Below are 27,598 nucleotides of genomic sequence, written 5' to 3'. Positions count from 1 at the left end.
TTGAGGGGGTGATACAGAGTTTATTGAATTAGATTTTTCTATTTACAACTGAGATCACATCTACATACTATTTTGCTAGTCTACATGGGTACATTATTTCTAACAAGTTTAGACTTACGATGAATGGGCTCAATCATACAAAAGTACACACACACACACTCACACTAATTGTTTTAAAACAGTAGTGCATACATTATACTCCTCCTATAAAGCCAGCTTTGATTAAAAACCGCTAGTTTCAAAGATCAGTCTGATTTTGAAGATGAACCAAGATACACGAGGTATGATTCTAAAATCTATCTTAGCCATTTTGTACAGTTGCTATCTTACTGGACTATAGTATATATTTTTAAAAAGGACACTGATGAGGGGCACTATCTGGTATTAACTTTAACCAGACAGCTGACTGCCTCCTCCTCCCCCCCAAAACCTTTGGCCAAGAGTTCTCCACCGTGAAGACTGAAAGGACCTGGTGATACTACAGCAGCAGTCCCATTATGCTTGGAGGTGACAGAAGCAGGGCCACGTCAACCTTTAATTCTACCACACTACGCGACTCACAAATGGTTCTGAGATTAGAACATTTACTGCCATACTCAAAACACTTACAGACATGGAGAGTCAGCTAAAACAGAGGGGAAAAAAAAAAGTCATAGGTGGGTAGGTAAGAAGGTAGACAAATGAAGAGTCAAGCTGCTCCGTCCAACACCTGTGTATGTGTGCTTTAACTAAATGAACTCAGGAGGCCAATAGCAGTGGACCTGCTCAATTCACCTTCCAAATCAGAACAAGACTAAAAAGCTCAGGCTTGAGTTTTCTACTATGCATAGGCTCCGCCGGTGATGAGGAGCTCATAGGCAGGATCTCTACTCCTTCTGCACAACACGATGCAGGCACACAGCATGCCCAGCAGCTGTAGGAAGAAAACAATGGGGAAAAAGGCTGAAAATCCTCTTATAGCAAGTGTGTAGTTCTTTGTTGGCAATGGAACTGTTTCACAGTTCAAAGATCTCAAATCATCAAAAAAATCACGAACAGTAAGCAATTTCTAATGAACACATTATCCTTTTAGGAACTAAGAACCCAGTTTTGGCATCCCCACTGCACATCTAAGAATAATCCGTGAAGCGAGCAGAATATCCAGGCTCTCCTAGTGCCATCCCCATCCTGACCAGACTAGGGCTGTACAGAAGTGTACTTTCTGCAGTGATGGAAACAGTCCATAACTGAGCTGTCACATATGGTACCACTAGCCACATGAGGTTCCTGATCACCTGAAATGGAGCTAGTGCAACTAAGGAGCTGCATTTTTTATGTTATTAATTTATATTCAGATGTATGTGGCTAGTGGTTACCATACTAGACAGCAAAGGTCTAGAGTGGAATGATCAAGACTACATATGAGGAAATCTAATGTTGGTCTTTCACACATCTGGATTTTGGGGAGATAGGCTTTATGACAATCCACAGAATAAAAAGCCCAATATATGAGTAGCCCAAAATCCCTATGCAGGGGGAACCAATCCTGATGCCAAAAAGTGTGGTTTGAAGGTTTCTGCTTCGCAATTATTATCTTTGAAATCCAGGACAGCTCTGTGGTATTATGTACATATTACTTTTTAAAGGTCACTTTCTTCATCATTTTAATAGGCCTAATCCTTCTGTGGTAGCAAACTGGAATAGTAATAAAGTCATGCCATGTTATTTTGGATAAGTGAGAGGATTAAGCTGGATTAAAGAGAAACGAGTCTAGAATTTCTGACCTGCCTTCTTATAAAATATAAACAGTTACTAAAGAGCTAAATAAATTAATGTGCTGTTCTAACTTTTCACTGAAAGTGAAAGGTCTCAGTTACTTGATTTTAAAAGGCAGGGCCCTTTGTACATACAGGGGTCAATCTAATTTCAACAGAATGTACCCGATCTATAACTAGACGCTCAAAGTCTGAAGTGGAAGATTACTAATGAGACACAGGTACAGAGACAAAGGAAGTCCTCAGTCTGAATTCTCCATGATGAAGTTACACACTCCAACTTCTTCCCTTACTTAGCCTCTATTCTACCCATTTGGGATATATATTTTCTGCTTGAATTCATCAGTTTCATTATAACAGCATTTGCTGAGTGTTTACTAGTGCAAAGTACCTTTAAGACATTTTAAAAGTAGATATTGTTGAAGTTCACTATATATCTTAAGCCAATTCTAGACATGTTTAGTATCTAATTCCTAAAAAAACACATTTCCATTTACTGTACATCAAAACATTTTTAGAATAGCTATAAGATCAAACACAATTATGTTCCCAGGCAATGTTAAATTGAGCAATAAAAATGCTAAGCTCTGAAATTATTGATTTGGTTGGGAAAAAGATCTCTTCCCATTTTCACCTCCTCACATTCCTTTCAGCTGGTTAACTTCTACTGGAGTCAGCACTCTCAAAATGGGGTCTGAAATAAGTATCCTTTTTTTCTTGACTTTAATTTAAATTAAATCAACTTATACTGATTTAAAAACAATTCAATAAGCTTGATAAAATCCTACTCATGCCTGGAAATGAATCTGTTTAATAACATTAAATTCTCCAATAAAAATTAAAAAAAAAAATTAAGTGCTACACAATAACTTCTTATAGTGCAAACCTCATCACTAAGTATTACAGGTTCATTTCCAAAGCTTTGCTACATTAAAATCTCATTGATTATTGAAATTCTCCAACAACAGATTTAAAAATATCACAAATGTTTTAGCTGCAGTGTGATTTCTTAGAATGAAACTTATCCCTACAATATTCAAGTCATGAGAAGTAATCTGCACCTAGTCCAAATGTAACACACAGCCAACAGCAAAAATGACTGCTAAATACATCAAGCAAATGATTAAAAAACTGACTGCCAAGGATTAAAATGCTCTATGATACACAACTATAGATGGCATTATGGGGAGTAGGTATTTTACACCAGGTAATCAGAACTGGACATTGGAAACACTCTTTTCTGAGAAAAATTTAGAAACACCTATCAAAAAGTCATCCCTATTCTCTGACCCCTGAACTTAAAGGCTACAAATTTTTTGCTATAGATTTTGCACATACATACAGAGGGTATTCACTACTTGCATTTTGGTAATAGCAACACTTCCATAAATGCCCATTAATGCAAATAAATTATGAAGTAGGTAAAAAAATAGAATACTTATAGGTAGCCATGGTAGCATATTAATTTGTCTTCAAGAAGGTACAAAAGGTTACATATATTGTTCCACTTATATAGTATTTTTAGAATGATGAAGTTTTAGGAATGGAGGACGGATTAGTGGTTGCCAGGGTATGGGGGAGGAGGCATGGGAGGGAGGTGGGTGCAATCATAAAAGACTACCAGGTGGGACTCTTACAGTGTTGCAACTGGTCAGTATTTTGACTGAGGTGGTGGTGGATACAAGAACCAAACAGGTCATAAAACTGTACAGAACTGAATACACATATAGAAATGAGAAATCTAAATAAAACCAGTGGATTGTATCAATGCCAATGTCCTGGTTGTGACATATAACAGTTTTGCAAAATGTTAACCACTGAGGGAAACTGTGCAAGGCACATAAAGATTCTGTCTGCATTATTTCTCAAAACTGGAGGCTTCATACAATTATCTTAAGGAAAAAAGTAGAAAATTGCATCCTATAAGCTTCTATTTGTATAAAAAATATTTATGTGCTTATCTAACCAAGGAGGGACTCAAGAACTGGGGTCAAGACTTGAGCAGGAGTTTCACCTATTATTAAATATTTATCATTTGCAGAAAAATTTATCAAGTGGGCTTTTCAATGAAAGAATTTTCAAAAAGTTAACAATTAAATTCCCCAAATTTTAAAAAAAACCCCACAACTTAGCTACTCAGGAATTAGCTTCCCAAGCTTTGGTTTTGAGTTTTTAAGGAATTACTTGAAATATTTTTTTCAAAAGACGGTCAGAATTAAGCCACTCAATTTTAACTATCTAAAGGGCCCAATCCAAAGTGCTATTTACATATGTATTTTAACTCATTTTAATGAATTAAAATAGAAGTTAGAAGAAGCAGGAAGGAAACAGCAGTCTCAGCCTACTTCACACTTGGCATACAGACCAGAAAAAAGCAGCATGGCCTTGGGAAGCAGTTCTCTATAGAATTTTGCTCTTGATCATTCCATCTTAAGAACATGACAGCATTGTGAGACTCCAAGGACTGACAATTTCCATTTTTTCCCATACTGCCTTTGTAGACAGCTTTATCTGCACCTGATACTTAAAAGAGCTTGCCAAATCAAAAATCTAGATTTTATTATTATGACCAGACTGTTTTATTTGTATATTTAAAAGGCTAGTTACTATCAAAGAAGTGAAATATCTTGCTGATTAACAAACTAATAGTATAAGGAGTGTGCAAAATCTTTAAAATTTCATTCTCTTATATTAAAAAATCCTGTTGTAACAATTAACTCTTTTCAGCGTTTTTTTTCTTGATCATTTTGGTCCTACCCAAACCTAGACCACTTAACAAGACTAGAACGCCAATGTTTCATAAAGGACAATTATAGTAAATATTTTAGGCTCTGTGAACCAAGAGACAAAATCAGTCTCTGTGGCAACTACTCAACTCTGTCACCATAACACAAAAGCAGCCATGGACAACACATAAAATGAGTGGGGCTCACACCAAAAGAGGTGGTGGGCAGACTGGCCCACAATACTCAAACAACAGGCTCTTATTGGTGAATTAAGCTTATGAGAAAATTTTATCTTAAATTCACTTTTATGTCTTAAAACATTGATGAAATGTAGCTTAACGGTACAACAAATCATACTCAAAATCAAAGGAGACAGCACTTGCATAGTTTTGATACTCACAACACTACCAAAAATCATCTTTCTTTACCATTAAATAAAACAATTTACCGCAATAGCTCTTAGAGCTTCCCCACTTTAGAACCTGAAGAAAAATGCTAACAATTTTTCAATGCTATTACATTTTGTATTCCATCCAGCTTAAAGTGTCAATTCACTGTCAGATTTCATAACAGAATTTAGGAATTTAATCTTTTGAGAATCTTAATTCTTCAATTGGTAATCAGAGGCAGAGCACACATGGAGACAAGGTTCAAGATTTAGTGATGGTCCTAAATCATGCTATCCTTGCTCTTCCTCAATTTCAAGGTCTTCAAAACTAAGGGAACAGGGACTGGAGAATCTCCAAGCATCCTTCTAGCTCTTTCTCTATCACAGTAAGTATAAAAGCTCATTGCTCTTTGAGCTGTTTCTGCCTTCACCTAGGTTTTCCATATTCTGGGCACCAATCCACATCAGATTCTGAATACCGAAAGTTTAAACATTTATAGGCACTCACACATATTAGAAAATCCTTTACTGCAAATGGATGTTTTTTCTCTTAAAACTAAAATTTTTAAAATTTTCAAAACTACTATGTTTCAAGTCTGCAAAAGTTCTCAATCTCTGACTTAGTTTTGCTAAACTTGAAACATCAAAGCTTTATCAGGTATTATTTAAGCCACGGTGATTTACCTATAACATGGTATAAGAAGGCATATTTAAGAGACTGGTTAGAATGTTTATTAGTCCCCACTGAAAAATATTTAATGAAGAAATATTAATAAGCTAGTTAATAAGCTCAAGTAGATGAGGGACATATTTGAGTGTTGATTTTCATTAGCCTTCTATATACATGTTGCATACTTCATGATCATAAGCATCATATACTTAAGCTTTTCTGCTGCATGCTAATATATGCAGCTTTATTACCACACATAAAGTCATTAAAAATGCACAGATCAGGATTTCACTTGGGTAAAGACACCACCTTCATGTTTCATTATTTTTAGCTAAATGACAGTGTTTACACAGAGAAAATATGAAATACATCCCTGCTGATCTATAGATTACTGCTACGCTGAGCCACAGAGTAAATGCTTAGAAGGGCAAAGACCATAGCAAATAGAGCTAGGCTTTTTAATCAATCATTTCAGAGGTGTGTGAATACCAGCAAAGTAAACAATCACCTTTTTGCCATTTTAAAAGGCACTTCCTACTAAACACACTAGTTTCTGTTCAAATATACAGATAGCAGACAAGCCAAGCAACTTACATATAAATTAGCAATTACACTGGTTTATCTAGCAATTAAATGATATAAAAACTTTAACACATTATTGCCTGGGGGATTTTTGCAGAAATTAATTAACGCCTGTGGTGTTGATATGTCTTGGTCAATAATGTGCTAGAATAGATTCTCTGGACCTGAAGCACGTTTCAAGAATATACTAAAAGAACACTAAAGAATACTCTGAGAACCAGATCTGATGCAAAGGATTTTCAATCATTTTCAAACAGCTGTAACATTCCTTTAACAGAATCCCTAAGATAAAATATATATACCTGAGAAACTAGGAATGTAGGTAGTTTAACTGGGCAGAAAAATTGTCATCGTCATTTTTTTTTTTAGGTGGGTATGAGATTGAAGATACAAGGCAGGAGGAGAAGGGGATGACAGAGAATGAGATGGCTGGATGGCATCACTGACTCGATGGACATGAGTTTGAGCAAGCTCCAAGAGTTGGTGATAAGAGGGAAGCCTGGCGTGCTGTAGTCCATGGGGTCACAAAGAGTCAGACATAACTGAGCGACTGAACTGAACTGATGAGGTATAAAGGGTATGTGTGGGTTTGTTTGTTTGTTTTTGATAAAGTGAGAGGTAATTAAAACAATTACCAGCTACTTTGTACAAGCTATTAATAAGGGGGAAAAAAAGACTGTTTTCACTGGTAGGAGCTGGGACAAGTAGCCTCAGCTACCAAAAAGACATAGGACATTTCCAGATATGCCAAGTAGTATGACAGACTTCTTGATGCCAATCTGTCTAAAAAAACTAAATCCACAAATACTAGGGCAGTTAAACCTCAGTTTTTACTTAACAGTCTTTTCTGTAAACTGATAAAGTTGCTCCTATTACTGTAAGAGACCAGTGTAGTGCCAGTTCTTGATGTATGTATATTAACATATAAATCCCTTGGAGACAGGAAAGCAAGAAATGGAAAGAGAAACAAAAAAAAAATTAAAATAAAGCTTTCCATCTCCAAGCTAAAATAAAGCAGTTTGATTTTTTTAAAAATTGTGTGAAGTTCTACTAAAGCACCTCCCAAGAATACATTAGGACAACAGTCTATATTTTGAACAAGTCACTCACTAATCAAGTCAAGAAAATAAAATAAGACGTCCCCCGTCCAGATCTCTGGTTTCTCGGACCATTCTGGGTCTATGTCTGGAGACAGGAAATAGAAGATGTTGGACACTGGTGTCTATACCTCAATCACTTCCAAGTTATCCATATACACAAAGCTTAACTGCACTTGGCGGTTAAAAACCATTCGGTGTTGACACTGGAGAATCAGTACACTCTGATAACTCCTTGGCTAGCTGTGCTTACCTGAATAGCTGCAAATGCCAATGCTGCCCAGATAACATGCATCATGATTTCTTGTAGCTTCTTCACAACCAGAGCCTCACACCCCTGAAACACCCAAAGTCATCTTCATTAGTCTTTTTAAAAGGGAAAAGCTGCAAGGTCACACATTACTACTCACTGGCAGAAATAGAAATGACAAACTATAAGAGGGAAAAAGAGAATGCATTTGAAAATAACATATTAAAATTAAATGACATTAAAGGCAAGTAAAAGAAGGCAGAGAAGTTCTAGGTAGAGATAAGTCACCAAGAAAACAGGTTACCAGGCTGGACAAGTGCTAGTCAAGAAACTGAACTTACCTCAGCATAAAGATCAGAGGGGTTGGCCAGACTGCCGTTACAGCTGCTGGCTGTCTCTCTGCAACAACTAAGAGGGACGCTCTGGTTTTTGGTTTCTTTAAACCAGTCTGTATTTTCCCAGTCTGAATAGTTGTGAATTCCACAACAGTGCAGCTAACAGAGAAGAGAACAGAGACATCAGTCCTCATAGAATACATGGCCCTGTGTTGAACTTCAGAGTTCTGTGCACTGCAGAGCTTTAAGCTACTTTAGACCAATAGATGTCCAATAGAACTTCCTGCAATGACAGAAATGCTGTAGGTCTTTAAGCTCAGTATGGTAACAACTAGCCACACGGAACTACTGAGCATTTACAATGTGCTAGTGTTGACTGAGGAAGTGAATTTTTAACTTTAATTTAAATCGCTACACGTAATTAGTGGTTCTAGACCCTCTGTTTGAAAAATCATATTGCCAACAAGGGGTAGTTTATAGCTAAGAAAAAAATCTTTAATTTTGCCTGTTAAACATCTGATTCTGAATTAAATATTATATCCAAAGAGAAAGTATTTAAAATTTTTTGTCTGAAATGTCTGGGATTTACTCTAAGTTATAACTAGCAAAAGACATGCGGGAGTAAGAAATAAGATGAAATAGATGAAATAAGATTGGCAGAAAGTAGATAAATTTTGAGGTGAGTTCATGGATACAAAGATCTACTAGATGATTCTACCTTTAGGTATGTTTCAAATTGTTTACAATAATTTTCTTTTTTTACAGTTTTGTCTGTTATCTTTGGCGGTCTTATCTTCCAAAGGTATGTGAAAGACTTCTTACCGCCTCTAAAGTTCATTTGGGCTCTCAACTTTCCTGTGACATAAATCTCTCACTCGTTATCACCCCTTTAGCTAATTATTTTTTTGGGGGGGAAGGGCAGATGCTTCTTATGGCTATGCTAGGTAATGGTGGAAAAAACTTTTCAAGGGTGAAGGTAAAAATACTGGACTCATTATGCCGCTAACCATGGCTATAAAGGTACACTGCTAATTTACACAGTAACAGAGCTAAGTTCAATGTTGACTCAACAGCGATTGGTTCTCAAAAACAAATCAGCTTCAAGAGAACTCACCTGTCTCTGAACATAGTCAATGGCCCGGCTAGCAGCATCAGGGTTGGTTCCATTGTAGGTCTTATATACCTTCTGAATGCTGCGATCAACTTCATTTTCCACCTGAATCAAAACAAAGAATCTAGTCCCTCAAAAATATTGGTGAAAGTAACATTAGTCAAGGCTCCAGCTAAATGCCTAAATGGCATGTATGTAAAGTTTCGAGATAGCACTATGAATTTCTTGTAAGAAAAAAATTCTCTCCCTTCCTGCCTTCAGGTAGACTCAGGTAAAATGTCAGACATATTACATTAGATTAAAAGCAATCAAAGAGATGATTGTGTGCAAGATGGCAGGCTACCTATGTATGAAAGAGGGAGAAAGCAGTTGAGCCTTGAGATAGGTGTCTAAATTATAAATATATCCCCTCCTTTTTCAAATGGGGTTCTTAGAAGACCTACTCATTTACCTTTCCTAAAGGAGGTAAAAATTAAACAACTTAAAAAGCACCCACAGGATACTTTGGGGACAAATACCAATATTACATTTTACTTATTTAATGTTTATTTAGACTTGGACAAATATGCAAAAGTAATCAACAGATTAAAAAAAAAAAACAAAAACCATCAGGAAATCAACTCTTCAAAATACCTCACTGCCAACAGAGTGGCAACTAAAGTGTCATTTAATAAAGTTTGCTTGTACCAGATTCTCCTTACCCTTCTAAGATGATGAGACCTATTTGGTAATTTTATCAGTCATGTGGTTAAGATCATAAAATTGATAACCAGACTGTAGGCAGGGGTATGATCCACTGCATTCTTTTTTTTAGCATACCTCTCTGGTACCTTACACAGCAATGGTTAAATAGTAAATCAGCCTATCATGTCTTTGACTCCAAATCATAAGTTACAATGAAAATAACCCCAGGTGTGCTCAGAGAATAACTTAGGATGCCTTTGTATCGGTTCTATGTTGTTATTGTTTAGTCGATAAACTGTGTCCAACTCTTGCTAATGCATGGACTTCAGCCCCCAGGCTCCTCTGTCCATGGGATTTTCCAAGCAAGAATACTAGAGGGGGTTGCCATTTCCTTCCCCAGGGGATCTTCCCCGTGCAGAGATCGAACCTATGCCTCCTGTACTAGCAGGCAGGTTCTTTACCCCGAGTCACCAGGGAAGCCCATAACAGCTCTGTGTGTGTGAGTGTGTGATGTCGCTCAGTCGTGTCCGACTCTTTGCAACCCTGTGGACTGTAGCCCGCAAGGCTCCTGTGTCCATGGAATTCTCCAGGCAAGAATACTGGAGTGGGTTGCCATTTCCTTCTCCAGGGGATCTTCCCAACCCAGGGATCAAAACCAGGTCTCCTGCATTGCAGGCAGACGCTTTATCCTCTGAGCCACCAGGGAAGCCATAACAGCTCTATGCTGCTGCTGCTAAGTCACTTCAGTCGTGTCCGACTCTGTGTGACCCCATAGATGGCAGCCCACCAGGCTCCCCCATCCCTGGGATTCTCCAGGCAAGAATACTGGAGTGGGTTGCCTCGATCCCATGGACTACAGCCTACCAGGCTCTTCCGTCCATGGGATTTTCCAGGCAAGAGTACTGGAGTGGGGTGCCATTGCCTTCTCCGTAACAGCTCTATGCTGCTGCTAAGTCGCTTCAATCGTGTCCGACTCTGTGCTACTCCATAGACGGCAGCCCACCAGGCTCCCCCATCCCTGGGATTCTCCAGGCAAGAACACTGGAGTGGGTTGCCATTTTCTTCTCCAATGCATGAGAGTAAAAAGTGAAAGTGAAGTTGCTCAGTCGTGTCCGACTCCTAGCGACCCCATGGACTGCAGCCCACCAGGCTCCTCCGTCCATGGGATTTTCAGTTATACCCAAATTAATTAATTTAAAGCAGCCTATTTAGCCTTAAATGCTGCTGTAGGTGGAAGGCAAAAGTGGGTAAAATAGAAAGGAAGTGGCAAGAAAAGAAGAAATGACCAGAAAAGTGGAAAGAAGGGAGTGGCTACAGTTGTCTTGGCATTTGGTAGAGCCCCTGTTCCTCAGGAACAAGTTGTAGGATTGCAAACCCCAGTATGATGCATTTGAACTGTGGTGTTGGGAGAAGACTCTTGAGAGTCCCTTGGACAGCAAGGAGATCAAACCAGTCAATCATAAAGGCAATCAACCTTGAATATTCATTGGAAGGACTGATGCTGAAGCTGAAGCTCCAATACATTGGCCACCTGATGCGAAGAGCTGACTCATCGGAAAAGACCCTGATGCTGGGAAACACTGAAGGCAAGAGGAGAAGGGGACGACAGAGGATGAGACGGTTAGATGGCATCACCAATTCAATGGACGTGAGTTTGAGCAAGCTGGGAGATAATGAAGGACAGGAACCTGGCATGCTGCAGTCCACGGGCTCCAAAAGAGTTGAATACAACTGAGCAACTGAAAACCAACTCCCTTTTTCTATGTCTAGGACCAAGGCATTTTTTCCTGAAGAGGCAATGGAAAATGAAATCCTTAATTTAATTATTCTAAAATAGAAATCTGGGAATCTATGGACTAAGGAAATTTGAACAAATTTCTCAGCTGACCTATTATTCATTTGTAGATCATTCTACAGTCAAGGAGATGCTCGTTCCTTGGAAGGACAGCTATGACAAACCTATGACAAAGACTGAGATGCCACTAGTGATAAAGAACCCACCTGCCAATGCAGGAGACATAAGAGATGTAGGCTTGATCCCTGGTCGGGAAGATCCCTTGGAGGAGGGCACACTCTTGCCTGGAGAATCCCATGGATAGAGGAGCCTGGTGGGCTACAGTCCATGGGGTCACAAAGAGACAGACATGACGGAGTGACTACCACTTTGACTTTCACATGACAAACCTAGACAGTATACTAAAAAGCATCACTCTGCTAACAAAGGTCTGTATAGTCAAAAGCTATGGTTTTTTCAGTAGTCATGTATGGATGTGAAAGTTGGACCATAAGGAAGGTTGAGTGCCAAAGAATTGATGCTTTCGACCTGTGGTGCTGGAGAAGACTCTTGAAAGTCCCTTGAATTCCAAGGAGATCAACCCATTCAATCTTAAAGAAAATCAACCCTGAATATTAGTTGGAAGGACTGATGCTGAAGCTCTAATACTTTGGCCACCTGATATGAAGAGTCAACTCAATGGAAAAGAGCCTGATACTGGCAAAGACTGAAGTTAAAAGGAGAAGGGGGCATCAGAGGAGGAGATGGTTAGATAGCACCACTGACTCAACAGACATGAATATGAGCAAACTCTGGGAGATAGTGAAGGATGGGGGAGCTGGGCATGCTGCAATCCATGGTTGCAAAGAGCTGGAATGACTAGCAACTGAACAACAACTACAGTCATTTAAAGAAAACTGTCTACAAACTAGGGGTTTCCCTCGTAGCTCAGTCGGAAAGAATCTGCCTGCAATGCAGGAGACCGGGGTTCAATTCCTGGGTCGGGAAGATCCCTTGGAGAAGGAAATGGGAACCCACTCCAGTATTCTTGCCTGGAGAATACCATGGGCAGAGGAGCCTGGCGGGCTACAGTCCATGGGGTCGCAAGCTGGACACAACTTAGCAACTAAACCAGCACCACCTAAAACTAGGCCAGCAGCAGAGTAAAACTTTGTTATATTAAATGAGACAAGAAATCCTGACACATAATTTCTAATTACCTTTATATTTTTCAAGTGGTGGCTAAACTGAAGGCAAAAGAAAATGTTTACTCTGAAAATGAGTTTGTTCTATTTCACTCAAAACACTTAAACCACCTTTTAAAACATATGAATTACAGTAGACAACATACCTTTGCTCTGTAAACATATCCCAAAACCACAACAACAACTTCTGTGACAAAAACCAAGAGTAGGATGATGACAAACTGTAAGGAAAATGTAAGGAAACATTGTCAAAAGTTAAATACAAATGAAAAAATAGCTCTAAATACTCTCTTGATAAAAAGCAATTATCTGAGATAACTGCTACAAGTTTAAGACAAGTGCTAATTCTATTCCAATTATAAAGAGAGCCAAAGAGAATACGGAGTTTCATGCTCAAGTCAAGCAAGTAACACAAATTAATATTCCCACATATTATGACAACACATATGGTCAGGGAAGAACTAACTTACCGTGGCAAGTCCACAGCGGCTTTCCCGGATTGTGGCACAGCAACCAATTAGCCCAATAATGAAGAGCAGGGCCCCAACAGCTATGATCACCACAGCAGGGATGAGAGTGTACACATCTTCAAAGAAGTGGTCATAGTCGTCGTAAGTGATGAAGACATAGGCTCCAACATAGCATAAAATGCCAGCGGCTCCCTGTAGAAAACAAGGTCAGAGCACTGGTAAAATTCTCCAACCCCTGCTGCTAAACATTCCCACTATTTCTTGGCACGTTAGAACTCAATGAGATTTTCCACCACTTTTAAATCTATTTGTAGACTTTTTTCAGTGAAGCTGAAAATTATTCATTAGTAAGAACATTTCTTTACTAAAGTTGAAAAGTCTTCCAAATTCCATGCTGGCTCATCTAGGACTGAGAAACCATTAATCCCACACATAATATCGATGACAAGAATGAAAACACACACACCCCAAAGGCCTTCTGTAGTCAATTACAGATCAGCGCAGAGGGGAGGGCTGCCCCCCTCAAATGGGGAAATCAGGACAAGTGGCAGAGTCAGGACCTGAACCCAGGTAATCTGACTCCAGAATCTGCATTTATACTCTCATCTCTTGCCTTGGGGAAAGAAAATACAATAGTAACTAATAACCATGATACATGATACCCACTTCTAAAAAATTTGCTGTCCTGGTTGAGACTGTGAAATGGTAAAGCTAGAGGGCTGAATGACTAAAGAACTTTGCAAATCCTTTGTGTGTGTGTTAGTCACTCAGTGATCCCTGACTCTGCAGCCCCGTGGACTGTAGCCCACCAGGCTCCTCTGTCCCTGGGATTCTCCAGGCAAGAATATTGGAGGGGGTTGCCATTCCCTTCTCCAGGGGATCTTCCTGACCCAGCGACTGAACCCGGGGTCTCCCGCATTGCAGGCAGATTCTTCACTATCTGAGCCACCAGGGAAGCCCCTTGCAAGCCCTTTAAGTCTATTTATGCTTTAGAATTGTGTTTCTCGAACTACGAGAATAGGAATCACCTGAAGATCTTATTAAACTGCAGACTGATCAGTAGGTCTGGGGGTGGAACCTGAGATTCTGCATTTCCAACAAGCTCCCAGCTAACGCTGCTGATTTTTGAGCTACACTTTGAGGTACAAAGTTTTAGAGCACCTACAGGGAAAGTGAATGCAGAAAGTCATAAGACAGCTGCCGCTGCAGACACTGTGCTCCACCTACAGAGTTTTATTAATACATACGTTCTCCTCTCATCATTGTCAATTTTGCTATTGTGTCAATTTTGCCATCACAATGCTGACAGCCCAGTGTTGCCTGCTTTTATGTGAATGAGCAAATACAGTGTGAGGCTAAGTGTTAAAACATCGGTTTAATGAATTATCATTTATAGAGCATTTTGAGGCTTTCATATAAAAAGAGTTATTTCACCATTCTTTAAAATTTAACACATACAGCATTAATTTTCAAACTACAAAAGAGCCTCCACAATGATATCATTAATTCTTCTCAACCTGAAAGCAGTTTAAGTCTGTGGGACTCTAAGCTTGGGCATCATCAGTATATTTTCATACACTAGGCCCGAAGAATCACCCAGATCTGGAAGGAAAAGACTCACTCCATTTATAGAAAGTTGAGAAAGTAACTTGACTTCAGAAATAAATAAATAGCATGGACTTTTTAATAGACGTCAACTAGAATAATGGAGCCAATTTAAAAAACCATATTCTTTTCAAACTCTCCTGTGGCTTTCAGGAGGCCCCACTGCTGGCTTTCTTCCTATTTCTTGCACTGCTTGCTCTCTCATTCTCTTTAGGGACTCTCCTTTACCACACAAATGTCAGTGATCTCCAGGGTTCTACCTTCGGCCCTATTTAGTTCTCATTTTGTAGGTTCTTCTTGGGTTAGCCTAGCTACGGCTTCACCAGTCACTGTAGCTCTCCACCTAAGCCATCAACTCAGAACTACTCATCACCATCTGGAAATCCCACAGTCAGCCTGACCTCAACCTACCTCAAACCCTCGCTGCCTTCCTGCTCACTCCATTAAATCTGCCCTCATATTTCATATTTCAGAGCAAACGGCACCAGTTACTTTTCCTAGTCAAATGCCTGAGAGTTACTCTATACTCTTTCTGTGACCTACCTCTATATCCCATCAATCTCCAAACTCCTTCAGGTTTCTTTATTTTTTAAAAATTTTATTTATGGCTGTGCTGGGTCTTCATTGCTGTACAGGTTTTCCTCTAGCTGTCGCGAGTGGAGGCTGCTCTGTTGTGGAGCACGGGCTCCCAGGCTCAGCAGTCGTGGTACATGGGGTAAGTTACTCTGCAGCATGTGGGATCGTCCCGTGTCAGGGATTGAATGTGTACCTCCCACGTTGGCAGGCTGACTCTACCACTGAGCCACCAGGGAAGCCCCAGATTTACTTTCAAAACATCACCTGAATACTGTTAACTTCTCTTCAACCCTCTGCAGTGCTTGTCTTAATTCAGGCCTTACCACTGGTCACCCTAAACCTTACTTGCTGACCCTCCCTCTGTCCCTTAATAATATGTTCTTTATATGATCAGTTATTTCTGTTAAAAATATAAACCAGAACAAGGCATTAGCATGTTTAAAATCAGGATGAAGCAAGTAACGCCTCTGATAAACTAAGCTGTCCTTCCCACTTTTCAGGCTCGAACTCCACGACCTCTCACGCACCCTGAGCAACTGAAAGCCGTTATTCCAAATGTACTACACATTCTCACTTCTTTACCTCTGCTGCTCTCTTTGGAATGCTCTCTTCATCTGCTCAGGAACTCCTTGTCACCCATTAAGATGCAGTTTAAACATCACCTCTTCTTTAGGAAGCCATTCTTGACCATTTCAGACCAGATTAGGTGCCCTTGGTCATAGACCATCCCCTACATAGCTCTAACAGCATTTATCCCAAGGGTTGAAATTATAACTATATAAATCTCTGCATGCCTTTAGGGCACAAACTTTTCCCGTCAGTCTTTCAGCCCTGAACCACCATCCAGCACCCAGAACAGCTCTTGGCACATGGTAGATATTTGTCAAAATTCATTGAGAACACCTCATCTCATCCCTTCCCTTGAAACTGCCCTTCAAGCTCAATCATAAATCTTTGGTTTGAATTTGCTTTGTTTCCTCTTCAGTTCAATCTTACAGATTTTAGTTCACTATTCAAAGAAGATTAGCAACTTAATCCAGCTTACCTAATTATTAATGGCCATCACATCTGGAATACATTAGTTTATAAATGCTTTACTTACAGCAACTGAACCTGTTCAAAGACCCTCAGTTCACTGACATACTTACTTTGGGGTCATATTATTATGGGATGATGGAAGACAAAAGAGAGAGAAAAGAGGAGACACAGTTTAATAATTTGGGTGCATTAACCACAGAAGTATATGGAATACTTAGCACTCATACCAAAAACTAGTTTTTCTTGACTACATATGTGTGGTATGCAAACATACACATATGTACACACATTTTGTTACAGTAAATACTTTTAGTCCCCAAACTGAATTAGAAGAAATCCTATATATGAAGTAATCAAATTTTATCCAGTTTGTCTTTACCAGTCATCTCTCTATTCTTTGGATTCTTAGCTTTTCTTACTCTAATAGGCAACCTTCATTTCTTACAAGGCTTGAATTAAAATAAATTCCTTCTTTTAGGTGCTAGTAAACGTAATTAAAGGCTACATAAATTTGATTGAAAATAAAACTGGAAGATATAGGTACGCAACAATTTGAAATACAGGACATTGAAGAACTATTTCCATTTTAGATATGAAATGAGTTTGAGATCCCTACAAGGCTCACCCTTGGTGCTGCCTGGGCGTGGGCCAAGCGAAACACTTTCAGTGCGGCCAGCCTCCACCTAGTCCACCCAGACAGATAATGAATGCAATGCAAAGAGGAGATGCCATTTGTAAAGCTGCCTGTTTCTTTTCTAATAGATCTGAGAGAAGTCTAGGCTGCAAACTAGTCAACATCTAAATCACACAGTGCAGTTGAGAACATAATGCTTCTATTTTGACAACATACAGGGGGAAGCAGCATAGTCGCTGCACATACTAAGAAAAACTGCAGTGACTGCTGATATGAAACTATATAAATCAAATAACTCATAGAGGGTGTCCTCTAAATTTCCTTCTCTTAATGACATGTATGTGTGTATGTGTGTGTAGTTGCTTCAGTCATGTCTGACTCTTTGCAAACCTGTGGACCGTAGCCCGCCAGGCTCCTCTGTCCATGGGATTCTCCAGGCAAGAATACTGGAGTGGGTTGCCATGCCCTCCTCTAGGGGATCTTCCCAACCCAGGGATCGAACCTGTATCTCTTATGTCTCCTGCATTGGTAGGCAGGTTTGAAGCCCAATGACATGTATAGAAGTTGTATAATAAACAACTTATGAAGTGACATCAGTTACTCTGAAAATACAGAGAAGGTGTCCTAACAAGAGCTGAAGACCTAAAAACAGCAATAAACAACTGCTTTAATGACATCCAACCATCCAAATGACAAACACAGGTGGGACATATATGGTAAATGTAAGGAAAGTTGTAAGTAATTCCTAACTAGGGACCTGCAGTCATGAAGATTTTTAACATAGGAGCTGCAGCTATTAGAAAGGCTAAAAGGTGAACAGGGTTAAATCCTTCTTCTGAAGGGTCATGCTGGGATTGATATCTATCAAAGGCTCTGGGCTTTGCCAACAAAGCAGCTGCAGAGGGGATGAAATGTAGAACTTGGAAGCAGCTGAACTGCTTTAGTCACCACTGAGAAAATCTGAGCCTATAAGGAGGATTTGTGGAGGACAGTATACTAAAAATATTCATCTTTTTTACAAAGAAGTGAAGGGAAATTTAAGGGAAAGGCTGAAAGCTGAAACAATAGGGAAAAAAAAAAAGAATTTTCTGAAAACTGTTCTTCCTTACCCTTTTAAAAATTGGCACCAGGTCTTTAGCTGTGGCATGCAAACTCTTTAGTTGTGTCATGTGGGATCTAGTTCCCTGAGCAGGCTCGAACCTGGTTCCCCCGGTTGCACTGGGAGCGTGGAGTCTTAGCCACTGGACCACCAGGGAAGTCCCTCTTCTTTACCCTTTAATAAACTCATGGTTCTAAACTGTCACAAAATTTTAAAACCTTAGGAAATTCAGTGCTTTTGCACAACACCAAGCTATTCCTCCAAAAATAAAGCTACCTGTTAGAAAATTTTAGAAGTATGAGTTCCAGAAGTATGACACTTCACTTTATCCTTTCACCTTTCACTCCCTACAACAAAAGTAAAGCCCTTTTAAAGTAAGAAATTTCATTGTTATGTAAGATTGATTTTTCTATAGTTAGAAACCAGTGTTTTGGTTTTAGAAACTAGTTGCTTTGTTTCTGTACTTTTCAAATCTTCTGAGAGAGATGATCAAATACTAAAATCCACAAACTCCTAAATTCTTTACTTGTCTAAGAAAGAAGAAATAGGAAATGAAAGGGAGCACATCAAGCACAGTGAGCTTGCCACCAGAATGTGGCAATATTACAATTAAACAGACTATTCCACAATTGGAGATGAAACAGCTCTGCTGTGAAAGTGTATCTATATGGAAATTTAGAAATGTGAAGGTAAAAGCATCCCACGGAGCATTTGGGTGAAGATAAAGCAAAGAAGAACAGAAGTGACTTTCCTGCAGGACAGGGTAAAAATGAGGGGGCCATGTGAAGTCATTCAGCTAAAAGCAGAGTCTGACAAATTCTTCTCACCTGCGAGAACTACTACTACTGTGTGATTTTTGCCTCCAACAATCAATTGGTAAAGCAGAAGCGATTGGAATGTTGGGAGAAAAAATAGAAAGACTTGGCAAAAACCACTGTGTACTCCAGACTTTGTAAGAACACAGATTTCAAAAATCAGAGAGGGAAAAAACAGCAGCAGAAATTCATCTTACGTATCTATTTTTAAACTTTTAACTCAGAGCTTTCTGTATGGTCACAATAGTCTCTCATGTACCTATCTTCCTTCTCTCCCATAAGGAATCCACTGGTAATTCTATACAGCGCATTTAACGCATATATATGGAATACAGAAAAAATGGTACTGATGAACCTATTTGCAGGTCAGGAATAGACACACAGACATAGAGATCAGACTTGTGGACACATCAGGGGAAGAGGGCGGGGTGACTGAGAGGAGCACTGACATACACACTATTATGTGTAAAACAGATCACAGGTGGGAAGTTGCTGTGTAACACAGGGAGCTCAGCCCAGTGCTCCAGGACAACCTAGGGGGTGGGATCGGGGGTCGGGAGCGAGGCTTCAGAGGGAGGGGATATACCTGTACTTAGAGTTGAATCACGCTGCTGTACAGCAGAAACCTACACAATATTGTAAAGCAATTATCTTCCAAGTTAAAAAAGTTATGTTTGGCTGTGCCGAGTCTTAGTTGCAGCACGTGGAATCTTTGATCTTCGTTTCAGCATGCGGGATCTTTAGTGGCGGCATAAGAAATCTTTAGCTGTGGCATGTGGCATCTAGTTCCCTGACCAGGGATTGAACAGGGCCCCCAGCATTGGGAGTGCAGAGTCTTAACCACTGGACCACCAGGTAGGTCCTATACAGTGGATTTCTGAAAGCTTCCCCAAACTTCACCCTCAAGCCATAAGTTTCTTAAAATCACTTGAAATCTTTCAGCATTCTTCTACTTATATAACATTCTCTAGTCAAACATATTTGTTTCGGTTTTGACTTACTCTGATAAAATACTTCATATCATTAAATAGAATTACTCTTCTACCAAGTCCAACGCTGCACATTTCTCTTATCACTCAAGGAAAAAAAAAAAAAAAAAAGACTATACCAAAGATTTCAAATCCTCTTAACAGAAAGTAAAGCTATTTTAACCAAGAATTTAGGAAGCTATTAAATATATCATTTTCTCCATAACAAACTGGTCAATAATAAAGACAAGCAGTATTCAAAGATACGTAAGGATACAGACAGAAGAGCCCTCAGGAGTATAAGAAGACTCTTTCTGGAACGCAATCTGGCAACACGTCATTAGCCTCAGCATTTATGCTTTTGCACCTATTAACTGTTCTTCTAGGAGTCTATTCTTAAGAAAGGAGGTCAGATGGAAACAAAAGATTTGTACAAGGTGCATTCGTCAAAATGTTAATAACAAAATTATAATAGCAAAAACAAAAGATCATGTTGAAGTTTGACAGAAAACAGCAAAAGTCTGTAAAGCAAAATAAATAAAAATTAAAACGAATACTACACACACACACACACACAAAGAAAAAACCCAACCATCTAGAGATATATTTGCATTATAGCCCTTAAATTTGTTGAAGCATAATTTAGTAACACACTTGTGGTATGTTAGGGGAAAAACACACTTATGCATGGATATTTATAAACACCAAAATGTTAATACTGGTTGTCTCCTGGTGGTGAAATTATGGTAATATTAAAATATTTTTTAGTGTCTTCTTTAAAAAGGAAATATATATTTGCAGAATCATGAAAGTCAATATTTAAAATTGTATCTGAAATTGAGACTTTGTTGTTCTTTAACAAATGAATTCTTAAATCTGTCCTTAACCAAAACATAAAACAGGAATCTCTTCAATCCCAAATGTTTTAGGCACCTCTGCCAATCTTCCTTGTTTATGACTTTTTTGGGTCTGCCTGGCTTTGACTCATCTTTACATGTTTTCTGACTACTTAACACAATTCTGATCACTTCAGTACACATCTTTTTTCCCCCATAAATATCACCTATCAAGGAGACAAGCAAAACAAAACCCTACTTCGAGGTGTATAATTTTGACAATAAGCCACTTCTTCCTTCATTATCAATATCACTATCATTATTGCCATTGTTCTTAAAGAAAGAATATTTTAATCCTTTAAACCAATATTGCTCTGGAGATATATTCCAAAGGTCACATTCCTCAATTCTGTCCTATTTAACGTTTTCTGTATTTGACTTTTTATAATCATTGTTTATCTAGCTTAACAAAATTTTTCTATTTAATCCAATTTATATCTCCCAGTTGAAAAATCCAAAAGATTCAGGCTGCAGTGAAACTGGAGATCTGCAACTGCCACAGTCAAACTATTGTAACAGCATGGAAATTAGATATTTTCAGATTGCTAGGCTCCAGGGGGTCATCTGAAAGAGTATTTTCAGAGTATTTAAATATGCATTTTTCTTTGAGACTCTCTATCCCCACACCCTACTCTAACTGTAAAGAGTCAGTTATTACTACTGGAACCTGAGGTGTTTCAGCTTCATAACAGGTTTGCCTTTGCTTGGGTTATGTATTTAATCAATAGCAACAACAATGTAAAATTCAGTATGTCAGCATTTACTATAGATTTCCTTTTAGTAAGTCAAAAACAAATACATCAATGCAAATACTTTTTCTCAGCTACTGGCTCTACCAAACTATTAAAGAGGGGGAGGGAGGAAGGAGATGACATTTTTAAGGAAGACTTGAGACTGTCCATGTGGAAGGGGGAGGGAGAGGAGCAGCTAGAAATTAAATTCAATAGAACATTAAATGATTTTGCTTGTCTGTCTGACCCCTCTTCCTATAAGCTATTAGAACGCAGGAACTATACCTTTTGCATTTCTCAAACAGCACAGATATTCAGCAAGTATTTACTGAGTGAATGAGTCTTAGGGTATACTTGTTTGATGCAAGTATAAATTTTATGGAATAAATTTTTTGCAAAATTCCTAATGTTGGATCTTATGGAATAAAATTCATTAAAATATTTCAAAGCATGATAAATACCCTAAAAAGGTAATAAACAACCTATTTCTTAAATTGCCAATTAAAGAGTCCTCCTACATTCCCTTTGCTTTGAGTTCTTTCAGTTAATAACTCCCAGCCACAAGGTACTTGGTCCAGTGGACAGATGACTGTGAATGCAGTAAGACTGGAAGTAATTCATTTTCTTAACTGTCAAAGACAAGAAATAGGTCTCCTGTCATATACCATAACTTGCTTTTCTTCTAGTAAACTGAGAAACAACTATGAAAAAAGAAATCTGTTAGCTGAAGGTGTGCTCCAATGACATATTCTTTGTCGGAGCAGTCACTCATGAAGATGGGAATACAAGAGGTAGAGAAACAAATTCCACGATGTGAGATGAAGGATCCAGTTTAAAGTATCATATTCTCAACTCAAATGTGCAAGATGTGCTAGAAAACACAAAACATGTATATGGAGATGTGTGACAAGCAGTTTTTCTTCATTTATAATGAAATATTTCATATAAATTTTTATCTTTTAAACAAAAGCATGAAGGTATAGCTAAAACCTCTTTTGGTAATTTGAACACATCAAATTTGCCTTAGGGCCTGTAGGCTGTTCCTTGTCTTAAATGTCCCCCATTTCTTCCAAATCACCCCAACATCTGTTCCTTCACATATTCCAGATTAAATTTCACCTCCTCGGAGAAGACTTCTTTGCCAACCTAAAGCAGCCACCTAATCACTCTATCACATCATTCTGTCTTAATTCTCTGCGTAACATATCACTATCTGTTATTTTTCTTGCTTATTTTTAACTGTCTGTCCTGTAAAGCTCTGTAAGAACAGAGATCTTCACTTTTCCACCACTTTATCGGTAATATAAGCAAAAAGTGGGTGCTTAAACATTTGTGTAGTATCTGCTTAACAGAGCACCTGTCCTTAATTTTATGTATTCACAGAGAGAAATGAAAGTTGAAACTTTTTTAAGACAAGACAAATTTTAAAGCTTAAATAAGGCTTTTAAATAGGATTTGTATTTCATATGAATGAATGATTAGTGAAGCTGCCACATTCTAAAGTTGTTTCCAAAAGCCTTTAAAAGGTGTTTACCTTGTGGTATTTCCTACTCCACAGCCGTTGTAGCGTTACTATGGCTTTTCATACTGATGAAAAACAACACCCTAAGCAGATGTGCCAGACTAGAAATTCTGCAAGCATGGACAAAGCTTTCCCTTACAGTCTCTATAATGCCTAAGATACGTGTGAGCAAAATAAACACTAGCTAATTGGCTCTTCTTCTAGGGTAGAAAAAGTAAAGGTAATTTGTATAACATGGGACTTAATTAAGTACTCAATTAACTGAACAGAAAAAACCCTGAAATTATCAAGTACTGATTTAAACTTGTTTTAGATGAGGCCTCCCAGGTCAGATCAAATGACCCACTGAATTAAGGCTCTTGTCTGACCTTGGAGCAAAAGTGCAGTTTAGAGAAGAGGTTAATGACTGTTTATTCTAAAAGCCTTCAAAACTTAGTAACTAAACACTTTTATCTTCCAAAAATCATCATGGGTCTAGCACTAATACACTAACATTTAAAGCTATGCCACTCTGTAAAAAACAAAGAGATCCGAGTTGCACATCCCTTCACTTGTCCAAAATTAACCTTTCACGCTACAAGCCCTAATATTTTGGAATTTGGTGATGAGCTCTCAATTTCCATTAAGACAAGCTTAAAGACTTTAGAAACCACTGCTTCCCCTTTGTGCCTTTCCACAGTAATTTTCTTAGACTGTACTGTCCACAATAATCTACACCAAGTCAACATTAACAACTTTGGCTGTTATATCATTTAATGCCGATTTTAAGCATTTCAAGTACATATCTATTTCCATATCACAGCTCACTGAACAAACTGCCAACTGAACCAGGATATCAAGATATTAAGAGACAGAGTTTAAATATGTTGCCAAATGAATTAAACTTCAACACTTATCAACAATCAGTTGATAGTAAAGAGCCAATGCAACAGTTAAAAAAAATCTTTGCTAACGTTGACCAGTGGTGGTGGTAGTGGTGTCGCTAAGTTGTGTCCACTCTTGCAACCCCATGGATTGTAGTCCACCAGGCTTCTCTGACCATGGGATTCTTCAGGCAAGAACACTGGAGTGGGTTGCCATTTCATTTCCTTCTCCAGGGGATCTTCCCAACCCAGGAATTGAACCTGGGTCACCTGCATTGCAGGCAGATTCTTTACCAACTGAGCTATGAGGGAAACGTTGCCGAGGGGAACCCAGATAAATGTTAGAGATGCTCTATGTAGGGAATGCTTATTCTTACACTTATACATTAAGGTATTAAAAGGTGGAACGGACCACTTATAAAAGAATACACTTATTAGAACTGAAGAATGCAATAAAAAAAACCAGGAAGAACAGATTAACATGTTTTATGTACTTCCTCATGACGACCTAATTTTTTAAACTGACAAGTTAAACAGTCTAGTTTAAATGCTGGTGGAAGTTCTAAACAAGGTTAAAATCATGTTTTAGAGCAAGTGAGTCTAACTCTGCCTAAAGAGCTCCTTCCCCTTTGCAAGTCTTTTGAAATCACACTTTGCTCTAACATCACAGGCTCTAGAGTATAGGACACCCTGGGTTTGAAGGCTGGCTCTGCCCCACCTTGGGTGTGCCACTTTAAGTTAAACTTTAATGTCCTCATCTGTAAGAGAAGCATAATATTCCCTGCCAAATGAGGCTGTTATGAGGCTTTATTCCATTAAAGTGCTTAGCAGAGTGCCTGGGTATAAAAAGCACTCAAATTTAGTTATGATTACCAACATCATCAGATTCCAACAGTTGGTCCCTAACTACTAATTCTGTGGGAGACACAGCTAATATTGCTTCCTTCTTAGTTGTGTTACATGAATCCTGCTCTGTGTCACATTTTTTTCCCCTACGTGTCTGCTTAACTTCCTCATCACAGCTCACCTCACAAACATTTTACTATTCTACTAACCTAGATAAAGGGTGTTTAACCTCAGCCTTGGCAAGAACCCACCATGAAAAGCACAACCGAAGTTCAACATAACCTTCTTCACTAAGTGCCAATAATAGTACATATACTTATATAATTTCTAAAGATGAATGAATCTTTGAATAAACTGCAATTTTAAATGAAAATTTAATTATTTAAAGAAAATGGTTCCTGTATTTCCAGTATTTTGTTTAACAATTCCAGTCCCTGAGCTTGAAAGGCCTAGAAGTCACCTGATAGTACACAGATTCTTCTTCAAAATCAAACTGTACGCCCGTAAAAAAATAAGGGCCTGTAAAGGATACAAAGCTAAGTCTACACTTAAGAATCTTCTTATCTGATAGTGTTTCTCATCTGGAGATACTAGGAGATTCTTTTACCTTTTAAAAAGGCTTCGAAGTCAAACTAAAGTATAAGAAACACTGCTCTAAACGGAAAAGAAGAAATCATGGAATCCTGATGTCACGTGGGTGATCCTGAACAGTACTCTCAGTCAGGATTCTTTTCATCACACCATACCCTGAAAGACTCTCTTATGGCAAAAGATGTGTGTGGTAAGTGCCCTGTGATGTGTAGTTATTCTTTTATGCAACAGCAGTCAGGATATGAAAAGTTTCATTCTTTGCAGGGGGAGGAGGGAACCGGGTTGTAAGAAGGAAAGGATTCCTTCCAATTTAGGTATGTTTGTGGCAAAGAGGTGAATGGAGACATACAAAAGGATGGAAAGTGGAAATGTTCAAGAAGTGTCCTGAAGACTGGGGACAGAGAAGTGTGTCCAGGTGTTTAAGAACATGGTTTAAGAACATGGTCAATCGCGAGGAAGGAAAAGATGATTTGAGGATTTTGGTTGCAATACCAGGAGGGCATTGAATTTTTATTCTACTGCTGAAGCTTTGGGGGAGGGGTGTGTATTTATTTTTGAAATGAAGTAAAGTGATGTGAAGGAAGAAAAGCTTAATAAGACTTATCCGGGTGCAAGGTCCAGATGAACTAGAGGGTGGAGAGGCTGATAGGAATAACACAGGTTATTACAAAAGTCCCTGACGAGATAAGGACCTGAAGTAAGATGAAGTGCTTTATAAAGGGCCCTTTCTTTGGGGGCGTGTCCAAAAAAATTCATAAGCCACCTTTTATTGAAAGTGAACTCATCCCTTTCTAGATCTTGTGACACTCGAGTCATATTTAACCAAGGTTTATAATCTCAGGCTACCCACCCCCATGACCAAACAAATATGATTGATTTTCCTGGTCACAGGATTATTTAGCTTCTCAAGTTGAAACCTTTCCGTTTTCTGGGCTGGTAACCAGTCGACCCGTTCTCCACACACAAAGAGCTCTAAGGCAAAATTCCTCCTGCCTGAGTCGGAAGCGTCCCCGCACTTCACCGTTTGCTCGCTCGCCTCGGGGCTGCCAGTGGAGCCGCGGGGGCTCCGGGCCCTGACAAAGAAAGAGGAGCCCGACCCTTTGGGGAATATCCTATTTCGAGCCTGATGTCCTGAAAGAATCTGCAACGTGAGCTCTCCGTCCAGCAGGCTGCTCCGGGGGGAGGTTGGGTTGTGGGCGGGGGGGGCGGGGGGGGGGGCGGCTCTCAGCGCCGGGCTCCTGGCACAGAGCCCGCCGGCCGGGGCGTTGGGCCCGAGACGGAGGCCGCCAGAAGCCCCCGAGGGTTTCTCCTCACCGCCCGCTACACCCCGAGTCTTCGTCCCGGCCGCGGAGGTACCAAGCGAAGCGGCCTCCGGGCCCAGGCCCTCCCGGGTCTCCGCCGCAGACTCCCGTCTCTCCCCCACCTCCTCAGCGCCAGCCGCGACCCAGCCTGTGTCCCCGCTGGGTCCCCACCGGCGCTTCAGCCGAGGCCTCTTCGGGCCGCACCGCCGGCCCCTCGCCCTTTCCCGCCCGCTGGCCACGCTCACCCAGAAGATGAGGTTGAGAAACACCAGCACGGTCTTGGAGGAGGTGATGCCACACTGGCCCATGGTGCCGGCGGTCGGCTGCGGCCCTGCTCGGCGAGCGGGACGCGCTCACCGAGCGAGGTGGCAATGGCGACGGCGCCTCCCCACAGGGAACTGCACGGCCTGCGAGGCGTTCACCGCAGCCCCCGGCGCCGTCGCGCACCCCAGCCCCAGCAAGCACCTCGCTCCTACGCGCAGCCGCCGCAGTCTCCTCGGGGCCCGCGCCGCTCCCTAGCAACCGAGTCCCGCCCCGGGACAGGCAGCTTCAGCCAATCACTCCTGTGGTGGCTACAGCGAGGCCACACCTCTTAAAGGAGACGCGGGCTCAGCGCCCTTGGCCTCTGGCCGCCCTTGGGATGCAGATGGTTCACTAGGGAAGTTCCAGAGGACCAAACCCAATCCCTTCCTATTGAGCTACGTTTGCCATGCCAGGCTTATAGGTTATTCAGAGCCCGAAGAACGCCATCTTTCTACCTAGTTCGTTCTCCTAAGGAAGTCAGAGACAACTAATTATCTCCCACTCCACACTGAGATTTTCCTGACAAAGTAACACCTAAGCATTGTCTGGGAGCCGTGCAATGAACATCAACAAATAATTATGGAGAACTTATTGTGTCAAGCCCTAGGCTAGCTCCCAGAAGAGTCATCGGAAAGGAGAAAAGGCTGGTGATGGGGTTGGCAAGGCAGAGACATTTTCGTGTATGTGTGTGGTTGGGGACAAGGTAACAAACGCATCGAGTCTATTCCTGGGTAGACTATTCCAAAGGGGAACAAGATTTAGCA

The 27,598-nt window shown here is 39.9% G+C and overlaps 1 protein-coding gene across 1 annotated transcript; it reads right to left on the bottom strand.

Moving 5' to 3' along the window:
* Positions 1-27,020, bottom strand: TSPAN3 (tetraspanin 3). Its single transcript, XM_086363965.1, has 7 exons — positions 26,777-27,020; positions 13,047-13,238; positions 12,723-12,797; positions 8,917-9,018; positions 7,809-7,961; positions 7,471-7,554; positions 1-913 (listed from the first exon to the last, which is right to left on the bottom strand). The coding sequence occupies exons 1-7, from the start codon at positions 26,837-26,839 to the stop codon at positions 821-823; spliced, it is 762 nt and encodes a 253-aa protein (XP_086220091.1). The 5' UTR covers positions 26,840-27,020; the 3' UTR covers positions 1-820.
* Positions 27,021-27,598: the final 578 nt, after the last annotated feature.

The sequence above is a fragment of the Bos grunniens genome, chromosome 21 (genome assembly GCF_055505025.1).
Source record: "Bos grunniens cultivar Pamir isolate PY7600 chromosome 21, Bosgru_T2T1.0, whole genome shotgun sequence".
In the NCBI taxonomy this organism is placed as follows: Eukaryota; Metazoa; Chordata; class Mammalia; order Artiodactyla; family Bovidae; genus Bos; species Bos grunniens.
Note: the sequence above shows the minus strand (reverse complement) of the source record. Positions and strands in the feature narration are given on the sequence as shown.